The sequence below is a fragment of the Engystomops pustulosus genome, chromosome 5 (genome assembly GCF_040894005.1).
Source record: "Engystomops pustulosus chromosome 5, aEngPut4.maternal, whole genome shotgun sequence".
Taxonomy (NCBI): Eukaryota; Metazoa; Chordata; class Amphibia; order Anura; family Leptodactylidae; genus Engystomops; species Engystomops pustulosus.
This window is the reverse complement of record NC_092415.1, coordinates 181,370,540-181,385,397: the sequence shown is the minus strand read 5'-3', so window position 1 is coordinate 181,385,397 and position 14,858 is coordinate 181,370,540. Positions and strand designations below refer to the sequence as shown.

Below are 14,858 nucleotides of genomic sequence, written 5' to 3'. Positions count from 1 at the left end.
ACACAGCAGGGAGCAATAAGTTACATTAAATTGGCATTTGGCACTTTGTGAAAAATATGTGGCTTTTGGTTGTAGTTTGGGCACTCAGTCTCTAAAAGGTTCGTCATCACTGTTCTATGGCCTCTTCCCAGGGCCCTGTGTATGAACCTACTGCCCGGGCTACAAATTGTACAGCAGGTCCTATTTCTGCCCATCTTTGCAGGTCGATGACAGGGTGCCATAGACAAGCGACCACATGCCCTTTCTCTGTGGTCCAGAAATAGGGACACGTTTGTGTACATGAGGCTTAAGGATGATGACGCGAAGTGATAAACTTGAACATTCTCCTGCAAACCTGCATGTTTTGCATTACCTTCTCACTAGCGCATGTTCTCTTTTTTCCTTTAGGTATGATTTAACAGAAGATGGAAGGACGCAAGCCTCCAACTAACCCATCCAGCGCATCACACGGCACCTTTTCTCTGCAACTACATATGACGACTTTTATTATTTTTTTATTTTACAGAAGAGTTTTATTTCATTACCCTACGTCACACTTGTTTTTATCCTACTTTTTACCTTCTTTTGCAAGACTTTGGTGAATCCTGTCCTTGAGCTTTCATTCGCCGTTCAGCTTTACCTTCTGTCTAATCATGTGCAATAGGGTGTTTTAACTACATTAAAATCTAAAGAATGTTTATCCCTTTTATAAAACCGCGGGAGCTACGTTTTTATTTTTCACTTAGTGCAGGTGGAGTATTGCACTGTGTAAATATGTACTATTATTATATTTTATATTATTTTTCTTTTTTCATTCAAGTTTTTGGTTATTCTGATGTTCGGTTTTGTAGGGTCTAGCGATGGCATCTCCTCAAGCCGACGGATTAGTGTAAACTCTTGGTTGCTCTGAATCGCTGATCCTTTTAGCTGTAGGGATTACGGCAGCGGTACGTTGTTTGTTCTGCTGTTTCCATGTTAAAATAATTGATCCTGTCCTTTTTACGTGGATCTTGTTTTAATCAGATGCTTGTACAGAGACCATAAGCAGCTGAAATAATAAGGGTCTTGAATGGTAAATTGGCAGCGAGGAGGAAGTGATTACCCCGGATGGCCGCAATGCCGAGATTAAATTGAATGTTTCCGATACAGCTTGAGCATTGCAATTGATTTAAAGGGCAGTTCTCGACTAGAGAAATTATTTAGCTTTTTGCATTGGTTCAGAATTTAGTATTTCAGATATTGTATAAAACACCATTGAACGACTTTGTGAATTCTTTTCCTATTCATTTGCAATGCTGCACTGCTTCAGCCATTTTTATATTGTACATCTAAGTATATTGTATACTGTGTGTTGCAAGAATTCGGCCATATACAATATTTAATGTGAATCTATATGTGTATTTTTATAGAACCCCTATGTATATCAAGAACGGGAAGGGGGAATCTGATTCTATGTGACCCTATTCTCTAGGGTAATGGCGTATATCTTATTATGCGGAAAGTGCACTTTGTAGGCCGGAGGACGGTGAGGTATAAATAATTCCAGTCTGTTGTGGCATCTGATTACTGACTGGATTGTAATGTTTACTGTCACGCCGAGTAGATAGGGATACATTGGAGCTTGCAATTTAAAGGAAATCTACCATCAAGATAAAGCATGATAAACCAGGGACACTTACTCATAGATCCAGGCACCGTGACTGTGGTAATCTACTTATATTTGTTATCCATGGCCTCCTTCCTTCTAAAATCAACTTTTTATAATCATGCTAACGAACCAGAAGGGCTCTGAAGGTAGTTACCAGAGCTCTCCGTGCTGTAGCTTCACAGGCTGTTACACTGTGCAGTGAGCACTTCTTCGCTCCTACTGTGTTCTGCTGCCGGGTTTTGCAGTGATGGTGCCAGTTGTTAGACGCCTATTATTCTGATATCAATGATATCCTATTATATGGATAAGACATTAAAATAAAAATGGCAGATTACCCCATTATTTTTCTGATATGACAATCCAGACAACGGTAAGACCTCACCGCAATGGACATTTCCTGTCCCGGAAATGCCGCAATCACAACGAGCGGATTTCGCTTTAGTGGGCAAGCAGTCAAAGTCCTTATTTGTCACTAGAACTTGTAAAACGGTTTATGAAATAATGGCAACACGTAACATTCCTTTTGCCTCCCAAAATAAACAAAATTTATCAAGCTAACAACAAAAGTCAGAGGTAGAGTAGGATCCCAAAGATGTATATTGTTGCCATATTAGTGCTATAATCCCTCATGTATCCTTACATCTCCTGTACTCATACAGTGGGATAAGTCATCCAGTTCAGCTCCTCCCCAACCCCCCCTAAAAGTTGGAGGAGGAGTGAACTGCTGCTGATATTCCAGGACATAACAGTCTTTATATGAACAGTTAAATCATTGGGGAAATACAGCATATGCTCAGTGGAGGCCAGGGATGGATGCCATAAAGTTGCATCCGTCCCCATAGACTATTATGGCTTCCGCTGAGCAAATAAGTCGCTCAGTCTGATGATACAGAGCGGTCTGCTGCATTTTTTCATCCAGTGTTTTCTGCTAGATGCAACGTATACTGAGCAGACGGAGGTAAAAAGTATTAGTATAAGTAGTATGTGTGTCTGGAGCATCACTATTGTTGTAGTGTAAGTAAAGACTGAAAATAAATGAATGTTAAAGTCAGGTAAGAAGACGATTCAGGTATTAATTAAGGTGGTTAAGAAGATAATGTTGAACTATGCAAATAGAATCTGCACCTTAAAGAAGAACCCAACATCTGTAGTACTATGATATACAGTTATAAAGAATATATTATAATGGATGATATGGGAATAATGAAACCTTTTTCTGTATCCCGAACCTGGTAGCAATAATCTCTAAGTTACTTTTACCCTTGTAGCACCAAGTTCTAATGCTGTAGATGTATTCCATAAATACAGAAAATAGACCCCTGGCTGAGTTGTCTGTAAGGGGGGTCCCTGTCCTGTATTGTGTAATGCTTCAGCCATAGGAGGACATGTTAGTCTCAGTTACTGTAGATTAACATTGATGTGAGCTTATTGAGGAGAGTCCTGAATATGACAGGCGCACAGATGCAATGACCTAGTTTGCAATATGTTACCAAGCTGTTGAGAAAAGGAGATGGCTCTGTACTCGAGCACACACTTGGCAGGGTTGGGAGATATGCAGAGATATTTTATTATACAGAGCAAATAGTTTCACATATAGGAAATCAAGAGATAGACCTTGATATCGGTCAAATGTGCCTCACACCTCAGTAATAGCTCTGAAAAGATTAACCAAAGTGATGTGGAAAGATTTTTTATGAAGTTTGTAGCCCCATTGAAAGGGAAGTGCTTCTGATTGGTTGTTATGAGACTTTAAAGGAAACCCTTCAACAGAAATGGACCAAATAAATCACTACCATTAAGTTGTTAAGCAGCTCAACACCTTCCAGATCATGTTTCTTTCAGGGTGGTTGCACCATCCACAGATGGAAATTGGTTGTATAAAGTTACGGAGGTGGAGCAGTACTGAAGTCAAGCTCTCCTCATCTCAGAATGCATCCTTCGCAATAATTGATAGTCCTATGTCCCGGGAAATCACTATCCGACTCTCCTGAATTCTGGTGAATGATATCAGTCACATCAGAGGGGGCATTCTGAAGCAGGGAGAGCTTGACTTCAGTGCTAAACTGCTGGCCTCTTTGACATTTTATACATTCAATTTTCAAAGATAATTTTCGGGATGATGCCACCTCGCAGGCCCTTGAAAGAAACTGAAAGGTGTTATTCTACATGGCAATGTACTGATAGTGGCTTATAGAAGATCTGTACAGGATAACCTTTGACCTTTCTTGACCTGTCCCTATAACTATATAACTATATTTCCTTTTATATAACTGTTTCAGTAACTTTTTCTTGTAAATTGACAGCTGGGTGTTATTTACCCTGTCTTAGGGGTGCGTCCTAATGGTACAGGACACAGGAGTACGTGTTTCAAGTCCTGTTGTGAGATGTGACAGGTCTTCTTTAAAAAAAAAAAGTTTTCATTGTTCCTGAAGCATTCAGCAAAGAAAATAACTTCCAAAACTGTCCCTTAAAGAGAACCCGTCAGGGCGATTTGAGAAACAAAGCCACCCACAGGTCTGTATGGACCGGTGCTTTAGTGTTCCAAAGTGCCCTTTTAACAAGTCCTTCCATGAACGCTATAAAAAACCTTTTATACTGACCTGGATATGGGTCCGATGAGGTGCATTGGACCCATTTCTAGTGCTCCCCGCACCTGCACAGTACTTTAATGAAGCTGGAGCAGTACACCCAGGCTTCATTACGCAAGTGCTATAACTACGGCGCATGCGCAGTGTAGCCGAGGTGTAGTAGTGACTCTTCACTGTGAAGGTGCGGCAGCATCGGAACAGTGTAAGTATAAAGGTTTTTTATTTTACTAGTGTGCACATAGGGACTAGCTGTGGCAATTTTGGACACAAAACTACGATTCCATAAGGACATGTAGATGTTGTAGTGTGCCAAGTCGCCCCGACTGGTCCTCTTTAAAATAGTCTCTATGAATCTAGCTCTCGTCATGGTTATTTTTCTAACCCAGGAACGTCACTTTGAGCTACGTACGGAAATCCCTATTATCCTTAACGTCACAGCTTTGCATTAGTTATTCATATGTGAATCGTCACCATGAAATTGCACTGCAATGGGCTGACAGCATGTTATAGAGCAGGAAGAAGTGAGCAAATTGTCCATGGTGTCCTATCTGCAGGCAGCATGTTATAGAGCAGAAATGGGTAAGCAGATTGTACATGGTGTCATATCTGCAGGCAGCATGTTATAGAGCAGAAATGGGTAAGCAGATTGTACATGGTGTCATATCTGCAGGCAGCATGTTATAGAGCAGAAATGGGTAAGCAGATTGTACATGGTGTCATATCTGCAGGCAGCATGTTATAGAGCAGGAGGAGCTAAGCAGCTTGATACAAAGATCAGAGATGTGAATGGATTAATTAACCTTTTCCCACAAATCTATTTAGAAGTATTTCTCTAGTCTAGTCCTATGACTAAGCCCTATGAAAGTTTGACAGCTAAATCTCGTGCATGGAGGGCTTTGATCCACTTATAAGACTTTGCACTGGTGATAGTGATTCTTTTCCCACAAAAGTAAAATACAATTTTCTCATCTATAACATGCTGCCTGCAGATAGGACACTATGTACAATCTGCTCAGCTCCTCCTGCTCTGGAAAATGATGCCTGCAGATAGGACACTATGTACAATCTGCTCAGCTCTTCCTGCTCCATAACCTGCTGCCTGCAGATTACACTCCATTTTTATGATGACGGGTTCCCATGAAAGGATTTTACTACAGAAGATATCTACATTACAAGCTCTCTGCTATTTCAGAAACCTGCTAACCGGAGTCTTTGATATGTCATTATATATTTTTATCTTGTGCCTTAAATTACTAAATGTAAATGTATCCTCATAAAATCCAATGTTTACTGTATTGAAACTACATTGATATTTTTGTGTATGAAAGTGTAGCCTGATGAGCAGATTAGCCATATGAAAAGAGCATGAAAATCCAGATATGAATCAGTGTATCACTTGGATTTGGATTAAAGAATTATACATTGTATTGTTGATTTTTTTTTTTTTCTTTTATTCACCAGGTCATTCAGCACTTGCACACATTTACCCTATGTAGGGCAGCATAGATTGTCTGTCTGTCTGTCTGTCTGTCGCATTAAATTGAATGTGATTTGGAAAAATCACAGAACATAAAATGATTGTGTTCTTGTGCAACTTATATTTTATTTACATTAAAGTCTATGGGATAGTGAGAATCTACATCAAATCTGCACAGTTATTCTTGAAATGATGACAGATCAGGGGAAACAAAACCGCAGGAGATCGCTCCTTGCCAGGCATTTTAACTCCTTAGCTGCTGCTACTCTACTCTATTGCAGCAGCTAAGGAGTTAAACTGCCTGGCAAGGAGCGATCTCCTGCTGGCAGTGTCCCTCATGTACTACTCTAGGACATGATGTCAATAGCATGGGAGGAGGCGTGGAGAGGCAGGGAGAGCATGACTTCAATGTTAAAATCTCCGCCTCCCTGACTTTATACATCTAACTCACTTCAAAGTTGATTTTTTTGAATGATGCCACCACACTGGGTCATAAAAGAACCATGATCTAGAAACTGCTTGACAACATACTGGCAGTGGTTGTGATGATTCCACACTACTTACTGATCCAATCCTGCTCTATTGGCCTATTGTAGTCTTAATTCAAGCTCAATCTGGCTATAATAGGACATAGATTTACTATGCAGTCTGCAACGGACTTCTGGGGTAGACTGCACATAAATACCCGTGCAAACTGGTTGCACATGTATTTATGAAGCGTCTGCGCTATTATTGTGTGGTCGGCTGCACTGTGCATGCCACTACACAATACCGTGCACAGAAACAGGCGTTCCCGTATTCATGAAAGCGTCGCCTGCTGCACATTAGTCAGGCAAACTGCACCTAGGTAGTATTCTTCACTAATTATAAATCTTTTCCTAAAAGTTAAAACTGGGACAGACCCCAAATCTTGAGAGGAAAGACCCAAAGACAGAAAGAAGCAGTACTGTGTGTGAGAAGAGGCAAACAACGCCAGAGGGACGGGGAGCCAGAGATTTCAGTGCGGACCGAGGTCTTTCAGCTGCAGGGAGCAGAAGGGGCCACAGGAGGGACTGGTGCTTCTGCAGCGAAGATCCAGAGCCTCTTCTTGAGAGACGGCAGCTCGGGTCCTCACCACTGCTCGAGTAAATAGCCACGTTTGGTCACTGACCAGAGGTAGGTGTCCATGATAGAGGCCTGGGTCATGCCTAGATGCAGCCGATGAGCAGCGATAGGTCTCTGGTCATGGTGAGCTGCTACCACGATAAACATCTCAAAGGCTTCAAGGAACTTTTGTTCCCACTCTAGGGGTAAAGGCCTTTAATTCGCCATCTTGAAGCAGCTGTGTCACTCCACAAGGCACTGTAGACTCCTGCTTTGTTGATGCAGCATGGAAGAGTTTCAGGCCAGTAGGACGGGGCTTGAGCTCTTCCCGCCAGAAGTTTTGGTGGGCCTGGAATTTCTCTTGCGCAACGCTCCTACATGGACGGAGCTTAGCGAGTGCAGCTTGAGTTTCCCGCCAGTGAATTTTCTGCTGCCGAGCAAAGTACAGCAGAGTAACACAGTCTGATATCACAGTTCAATCACAGTGGGGGCCTAAACCTGTTTAGCAGAAGGGTTTGGCAACACAGTTCAATAAAATACAGTTCAATGCTACCAGCAAAGTACAGAAGTAGAAGACGTCACTTGCAAAGTCCTCCCAGCGGACCTGACCAAATGGCATGGTCGCAGCTGGATTCCCCCTGGTAACTGAGTGGCTGGCTTTGGCGCGGCCTAGCGCAATGCTTGTCACGATCGCTTGGTAGGGTGGAACTTCCCTTCTGGGCAGATTTCCATGCATCCACCAATTAGAAACCTTGGGGCAGAACAGGATTGACATAAGTAATTACAGTTCTAATTAGTTATTATATCCTGCCCTTCCAGGCAGATAACAACATGTTAAGCTGCATTACCAGCGGGCCATTACAAATACATACCTCCCAATTGTCCAGTGGGACAGTCCTGATTTTTAGGCTTTGTCCTGTGCTGGGACAGGTATGGGCTTGGGGCATTAGCTCTGTCTGTATTATCTGGAAGCTGGCTGAGTTGATTACAGTGTTCTATGGTTCTGCTGTAGCAGAGCTGGCAGGTGATGTGACAATGTCATCTCTGTCTACCGACTTCACTACTATGTCCAGCAGAAGAAAGAAGAGAGGAGCTGCTGCAGGGGAACGGTGAAAGGTGAGTATGTGTGTTTATTTCTTTTTGGGGCACAATAACAGGAGGAGCTGTGGGTGGGGGGGGAATGTCTTGGGGTGGGCACAATAAGATGGGGAGCTGTGATTAATAGTAATAGTAAAATGAAAGTGCAATAAGTAGGTGAGTAATAGTAAAATGAAAGTACAATAAGTAGGTGAGCTGCTGGGGGGAAATGATAAGAAGGGGAACTTCTGGGGGTGGGCACAATAAGATGGGGAGCTGTGGGGAGCAGTAAGAGGAAGGTAAATAAGTGGGTGAGCCGGGGTGGGGGGGGCAATGTAATTGGGATTTACTGAGTAGGCTTTAATTTAATGGATGGAGCTGATGGCACAATATCAGAGGGGCTACAATGTAAGAGGGAGATGGCGGCACTAAGGGCTTAATTATACAGTGTGAGGGAGGGGTAAGGGGAGGAGCAAAAGGTGTGGCTTACAGCAAAAAGCGTGGCTTAGGGCAAAAACAAAAAGTTTGTCCCACTTTCGCTCCTGCAAAAGTTGGGTGGTACGTTTGCAAGCCTTCAGTTCTTTTTGCGAATCCATGAAAATGTATGAAATACAGGTGACATACACTTTTGCAATGAATTACTTATTGATGACATAAAGATCGCAAAGTTGTAAAAGCTATTTTGGCATGGCTGTAATCTAATAATTTACCACTAGATGGCAGACGCGTCCTATTTACATAGAAGCAACTAAAGTATTTAATAAGTTATCTATGAATGGACTGTATGCTGAGCGGCTGCAGATGAGGAGGAAACCTATGTATCTTTACACATATGTATACCCAGGGGGATTTTTCTTGACACTTTCAAAAATTGTTTTAAAATTACATTTATTTAATAATAATAATAAAGAAAGATCATTTAGACGAGATTGCAATAATAATAAAGACACTGAAAGAAGGTGATATTACTGAAGTTTCATCCAGGTCAACATCTGCAGAGAGTTTGTATGTTCTCTCCGTGTTTGCGTGGGTTTTCTCCGGGTCCTCCCGTTTCCTCCCACACTACAAAACATACAGGTAGGTTGATTAGATTATGAGCCCCATGGGGACAGGGACTGCTATGGCAAGTTCTGTGCAGCGCTGTGTAATCTATGTGCACTATATAAATAAAGGAATTATTATTATTATATGATGGTCTTCCATCTCTCCATACCCTTGTTTTCTAGAGACATTTTCTTCCACTTGTTGTTGCTGGGATTTCTGTCTGCCTTCAGCAGGTTCTCATGCCAATTATTTCTGCCCCATCTGTGCCATCATCTGTACTTGTTACAGTGATTAAAAAAAGTCTTTGAAATAGAAACTGCTGCTACTCACCAGATTTTATAATATTAAATCAATGCAGAGCTACGCTCTTGGTGCTGCTATACTGTACCATGCATTAGAAAGTAGCCATATTAAAAGGGTTATTTGGGTCAAAACTATTTTAAACCCCTGTCAATAAATAAAATCAGATAATAAGAATACATTTACATGCATACCCCAGGGACACAGCTCTGCATTGGTCCCCAGCCAATCAGTGGACGCCGCAGAGGTCATGCACCACATTATTGGCATCATGGGGGTCTATGACCCATGGCTATGATTGGTGGCAGTGGTCACATACCATATGCATGTAAATAAAAAAAAAACTGTGCGCAGTAGCGGAAAGGCAGTACAAATCATCAGGGACAAAGATAGATGACTATTCATTCAGCTAAAAAAAAAAACCTGTATACATCCTTTAACCCTAGGGGCATAACTAGTTATTACTGGTCCCATCAGACACATGCTCCTATAATCAAGGAGATATCAAAATTTCTAGCCTCTAAAAGGAACAGCTGAATTTCTTTTCAGTAACTGATTTTTAAGGTAGAACAGTGTTTGTAGAGTCCGTATTACCGGTGGCAATCTACCGCCTGAGGCTGATACTTCATCCCGCCTCATGGCAGATGCGGCCCTGCACAGGAGGAGGCTGGGGGACATGAGGCCACAATACGAAGGAGGAGGGGTCTAAATTATACTATGCTCGGGTACAGCAAGGGAGCATGGTTTGGAAAAAAGTGTGTGGGGCATGGGTTGTGAGGTATAGGTTAGGGGCATAGTTTGAAGGGGAGCAGCTAAGGGGTGGCATAGTATGAAGAGCAGCAGTTGGGTGGGCATAGTATGAGAGTGAGCTGCTTGGGGTAGGGGCCACAGTATAAAGGGGATCTGTTGGACAGTATGAGGGGTATATGCAGGGAGGCACAATATCAGAGGGGACAAACTATGAGGATAGGGGACAATGTAAGAGAGGGATGGGGAGCACTAATGGATGGAAATATATTGTATGGGGTAGAGTAAGGAATGGGGCAAAAGATGTGGCCTAGGGTCAAAAACAATCATTTATCCCTCTGTCACCGCTCTAAAAGTTGAGTATGCATGGACTGTCTGTAAAGGGTTATTCTCATCTGGGCAATTACATTTAATAATTCATCTGCCATACACATACATTCCGTTAATTAGATGTTATTTTTAAAAAATTTACATGTGTACATGTAGTCGTACTGTCCCTTAGAAACAAAACTATCCTTGATTCTTGGATATGACCACACCCACACTCTGGCAGCGAGAGCACACATGTGCTATTGAACCCTGCCTGACCACCTGGCTTCAGCATTCATTACGGACGGCTGTGGAAAATACAGTAATGCCCGAGCATTTCATATGCAAGAACCATTTGTTTCTTTGCGGAATCCATCCAGCAGAAGTGGTCTTATCCAAGGTCAGCTATCTCATTTCTAATTGACCATATTACTACATTTATGGGAAATTATCTTCACAATGGTGCATGTTTTATATAACATCCTATTGAAGAAATGCATGTATATGGCAAGTGAATTTAAATTTCAATGCCCAGGCAAGCATACCCCTTTAAGTCATTACACACTTCATCAGGTTTCTATATACCTCAGCAGGTCAGTGACCCTGTCGTCAGATTTTACCAGGTAGGTTATGAAATGTCCTATCTAGAATTCCTTCCGTTATGTGAAATCTTGCCTGTTTCACCTATATAAATTATTCCAAGTCATGTGATAATTAGAAGAGAAGAGTCACATTTTGTCTGAAATGAGTCAAGTGTAGAGACTGTAGGGGGAGCATCACTTCAGACACTTCTATCATTGTTTCTATAGTACCTGGAAATTAAATCAAAGATAAGAATCCAATCTTTCTGAAAAGTTTTTTTTAGAGATGGGTAAAATTTCAAATTAAAGAGGGTATTCTAGAAAGGACAGTTCATGCAGCTGCCATGGGGCTCGCAGTGTCAGGGGGGCCCAGTCATCTGACCACACAATAAATAATGGAGGATGTATCCCATTAAATACATATTATGCAGCACATTGTACAGAATATGTATATAACGTATGTGATGTATATATGCTGCACGTGTGTATGGTGTGTATAAACTGTATGTGTGTATATATGCTATACACCTTTATATGGCACTGTATGTGTGTATATATGCTTTATATGTGTCCCAAAGTGTGTGTGAGTGTATGAAGAGTGTATAAATATGTGTGTTTGAGTGAAGAACTGTGTGTTTATGTATATAGGTATATACATTTGTGTGTGTATATATATATATATATATATATATATATATATATATATATATATAAATGTAGTATGTATATGGGGAGGGGGGCCCCATTCGGAGGTTTGCTATGGGGCCCTGTCTATCTTAGTTACGCACCTGTACCCGACCTAAGGGAGCTGATTGTTTAATGGGGTAAACTCTTGTTACATGGTTCCTTTGAATATGGAAGGAAGGCAGAGAAAAACAAGAACACAGGAGCAGATTTCTTTAATAAAGGTTATTACAAAGTTTACTATTATCATCTGCATCATCATTTATATCGCTGTCCGTGTTTTCATGTTGATTCAGTTACCAAAACCACATTAAGCATTAATAAACTAGAAAAATAGGCAGATCTCTGCCTTTGATTAACATCCATGAAAGGCAAATTCACTGAGTTTCCTTAGGTTTTCCAACACAAAGCCAGCTACATGTAACCTCTGTGTGAACCAGCCCTTAGTTTGGTTTTCCGTCCTTTTTTTTTTTTGCAAGAACTATTTTAAAAACTCTGTGTGAACAAGGATTTTAATACAACAACAAAAAAATCTAAATTCTATCAGGAATGGGAATATTTTACACCAGTCTCAACTTTCGCAGCTTTATTGACAGCTACAAAGAAACACAGACAATGACAAGAGGCGGTTTCCATGGAGCCTGAAAAACAAAACAGGAAGTTTCCGGAGACTTTCGCTTCTCGCGCCGTGACGCACTTCCGGCGGGCGGTTTAGGAGAATTTGAATTGAGCGCCGGGCGGGAATTGAATGAGAGGACGGTGCGGTATATAAGGAGGTAAGTGACTGGCGGTGGTGGTTATCGTAATAGTTGTTAGTGTAGTGTGCGGTCATAACATGCGTTTCTGATGCGGTTGCGAACTGTGTGTGTACAGTACCCTGTGTCACTCATACGCTACGTGTATCTTCTAGGATCTTCCCTATTTACTGTTCAGACTATGTTCACATTACATGTATGAGCTTTCTGCTTCCCACTAGTATACTTTGGAATTATTTTGTGATGGATTTTTATTTAATGCAAAATATTATTGTAAAAATAATAACAACGTGTGGCTTATGTCTGAAGGAGAAGTAGATTTCACTATAAAATACTAATGAATCGACTGCAAAAGTCCAGGTGTCCGGTGTCTGCTCCTGGATTAGTAGTGAAACGCATGAGATGTGTACATTATAGAGATCCTGCATTAGGAAAAGCAGCCTTAAAGGGATTGTCCAGGTGCTGATGTAAAACACTAGAACATATACTTATCTCTTTTTCTCCATTCAGCTCCTGTCTCTGTATACAGAGTATGGTGCGTGACTATATAACTGGCCTCATTGGTGTGAGGCTGAGGCCAGTGATGTGCTGACATCATATAAAAGCTGCAGCTGAACATCACCACTGCGTCCTCTGTATACAGACAGGGAATGATGGGAGCTGGACAGAGGGAAGTAGAAGCTCTATTGTCTTCAACCACTTCTTTTTTAATGGGTTGTTCCAAATTTGATTATTATTGTCTGACCATGGATAGATCCTAAGAAGGGGTTCCCATTATCTGTAACTGATGGAGCGGTTGGTCCTGGAGTATGTGTCCTGCTGTTCCATTCGATATTAAAGATTATGAGAACATAACCCCCAATAGTAAGGAGAATGGGAGTCCAGTTCTCACTGATGGGTGGAGTAGTTGGGCGAGTATATGTCCTGCCGCTCCATTCATTTCTATGGGATCAGCCATGGGATAGTCAAGTGCTGTGCTCTCTAATCTTTGGCTGCTTTGATAGAATTGAAAGCTTCCTAAAATTGATAACTTACGAAACGGTGAGGGTTTGCCTGCCGAGACCCTTACAGATCCACAGAATGGGGGTCCCATTCTCAATTATGGGTAGAGCTTCTTCTAATTGCTGGGGGGGGTTGTTGAGTTCTCAAGATCGGTGAAGGTCCCAGTTGTCAGACAATCATTGAATAGATAAGAGATAACTATGAAAGTTGGGACAACTGCTTTAAGATGGAAACGCTTGTGCTTCAGTTGAAAGAGAATGGCGGCATCTCATTTAATTAGCTGGTACTGTACTAGGGCGAACACGCGCTCAGTCTGTGAAATGCACCCACCATATGGTCCATGTTGAACGGGTCAAGCATGTTTGTGTGAGCTAACCTTTATGCTATTCTTCTGTCCTTCTAACCAAGAAAGAAAAAGATTGGAAATGCTCCTGAATGTCTGACCTAATGGGAAAAGGGTCCCAAACATTAAAAAAGAGAAGAATCTGATGTGCAAAAGAGGTTGCTAAAAATAGTTTTAAAGGGAACATCACATATTCATAAAATCAACTTGATCAGAGGGGGCATGTCCACCCATCCTCAGTCACTTCTACTCCATCTCATCATTCAGCACTTAATGTCATTTGATGACCAGGATGACGTCATCTACAGTCCTTTACCCACTAACATTTGCAAAAATCTACCCCTTGTTTGTATCTGATCACATGAAATTACAACATGTCTCCATTGATCTCTACTCCCCATCCTCCGTGGAGGCATTCTGTGATTCTATGTGATCACATACATACAGTAAAATGTTTGCAAATGTTTTAGTGGATAATAATGACATCATCCTGTTCACATGACATGAAGTGCTAAAAGATGCGAAGGAGGCAGGGGGAGGAGCCACTGGACTTGACATGTCCCCTTTACTTGCTGCTGATGCCAGGTAAGATGACAAAGTTGACTTTATGAGGAAGCGAGCGAAACCATTTTTAGCTAAAAGAAGGCTGGCATTTAGTTAATAGGACTCCATGGGAACCTGTCACTAGCTGGATTTTTGAAAAAGTTTGGGACAGGTTCCCTTTAAATAACATTTATGTACATGGTTTTACCCACGTAACCTTTGAAACTTCCTGTAGAATAACAGCAACTATGGATCTAGAAAGAGGAATTGATAAAGTTTATATTTAAAAAAATTGATTAACTTTTCATTATACATAACATTTATCTGCTTTATAAACTGGACAACCCCTTTAAATAGACCAAATGTACTTCCTTACAGTTGTCATTTTTCCTGTGATTTTTTTTTTTTAATTTTGTACTATATAAATATTGTAGTGTAAGATATGAAAAGACAGAAAAACCTAAAATGTGGAGGTAAGAACTCTCCAGGGACATATAAAATGTCTTTGTATAATACGGCTTAATAAGTAGAGCTACATAGCAAAACAAAACCCTAAACATGATCTGCTGTCAGCACACGTCTAGGAAGCCCCAGATGACACGTCCCTGTACGTAGATAGAGGTTGTACTGTCATTACTCATTGGTCTGATTACATACAGGGCCCCATATAGAGGTTCTGGATTAAGACAATGGGTACA

The 14,858-nt window shown here is 41.3% G+C and overlaps 2 protein-coding genes across 5 annotated transcripts in view; both read left to right on the top strand.

The window, feature by feature from the left end:
• ESYT2 (extended synaptotagmin 2) overlaps positions 1 to 5,647 on the top strand; it is a 90,897-nt gene extending 85,250 nt beyond the window's left edge. For all 4 annotated transcript variants that reach the window (XM_072153970.1, XM_072153972.1, XM_072153969.1 and 1 more), the window contains one exon: positions 388 to 5,647. In XM_072153970.1, coding sequence (XP_072010071.1) covers positions 388 to 430 — 43 coding nt within the window. In that variant the 3' untranslated portion in view covers positions 431 to 5,647. The remainder of the gene's footprint in view (positions 1 to 387) is intronic.
• Positions 5,648 to 12,148: 6,501 nt separating this feature from the next.
• Positions 12,149 to 14,858, top strand: part of NCAPG2 (non-SMC condensin II complex subunit G2) — a 28,266-nt gene continuing 25,556 nt past the window's right edge. The window contains exon 1 of the mRNA XM_072153968.1: positions 12,149 to 12,293. The gene's annotated coding sequence lies outside the window, so the exon portion shown is untranslated. The remainder of the gene's footprint in view (positions 12,294 to 14,858) is intronic.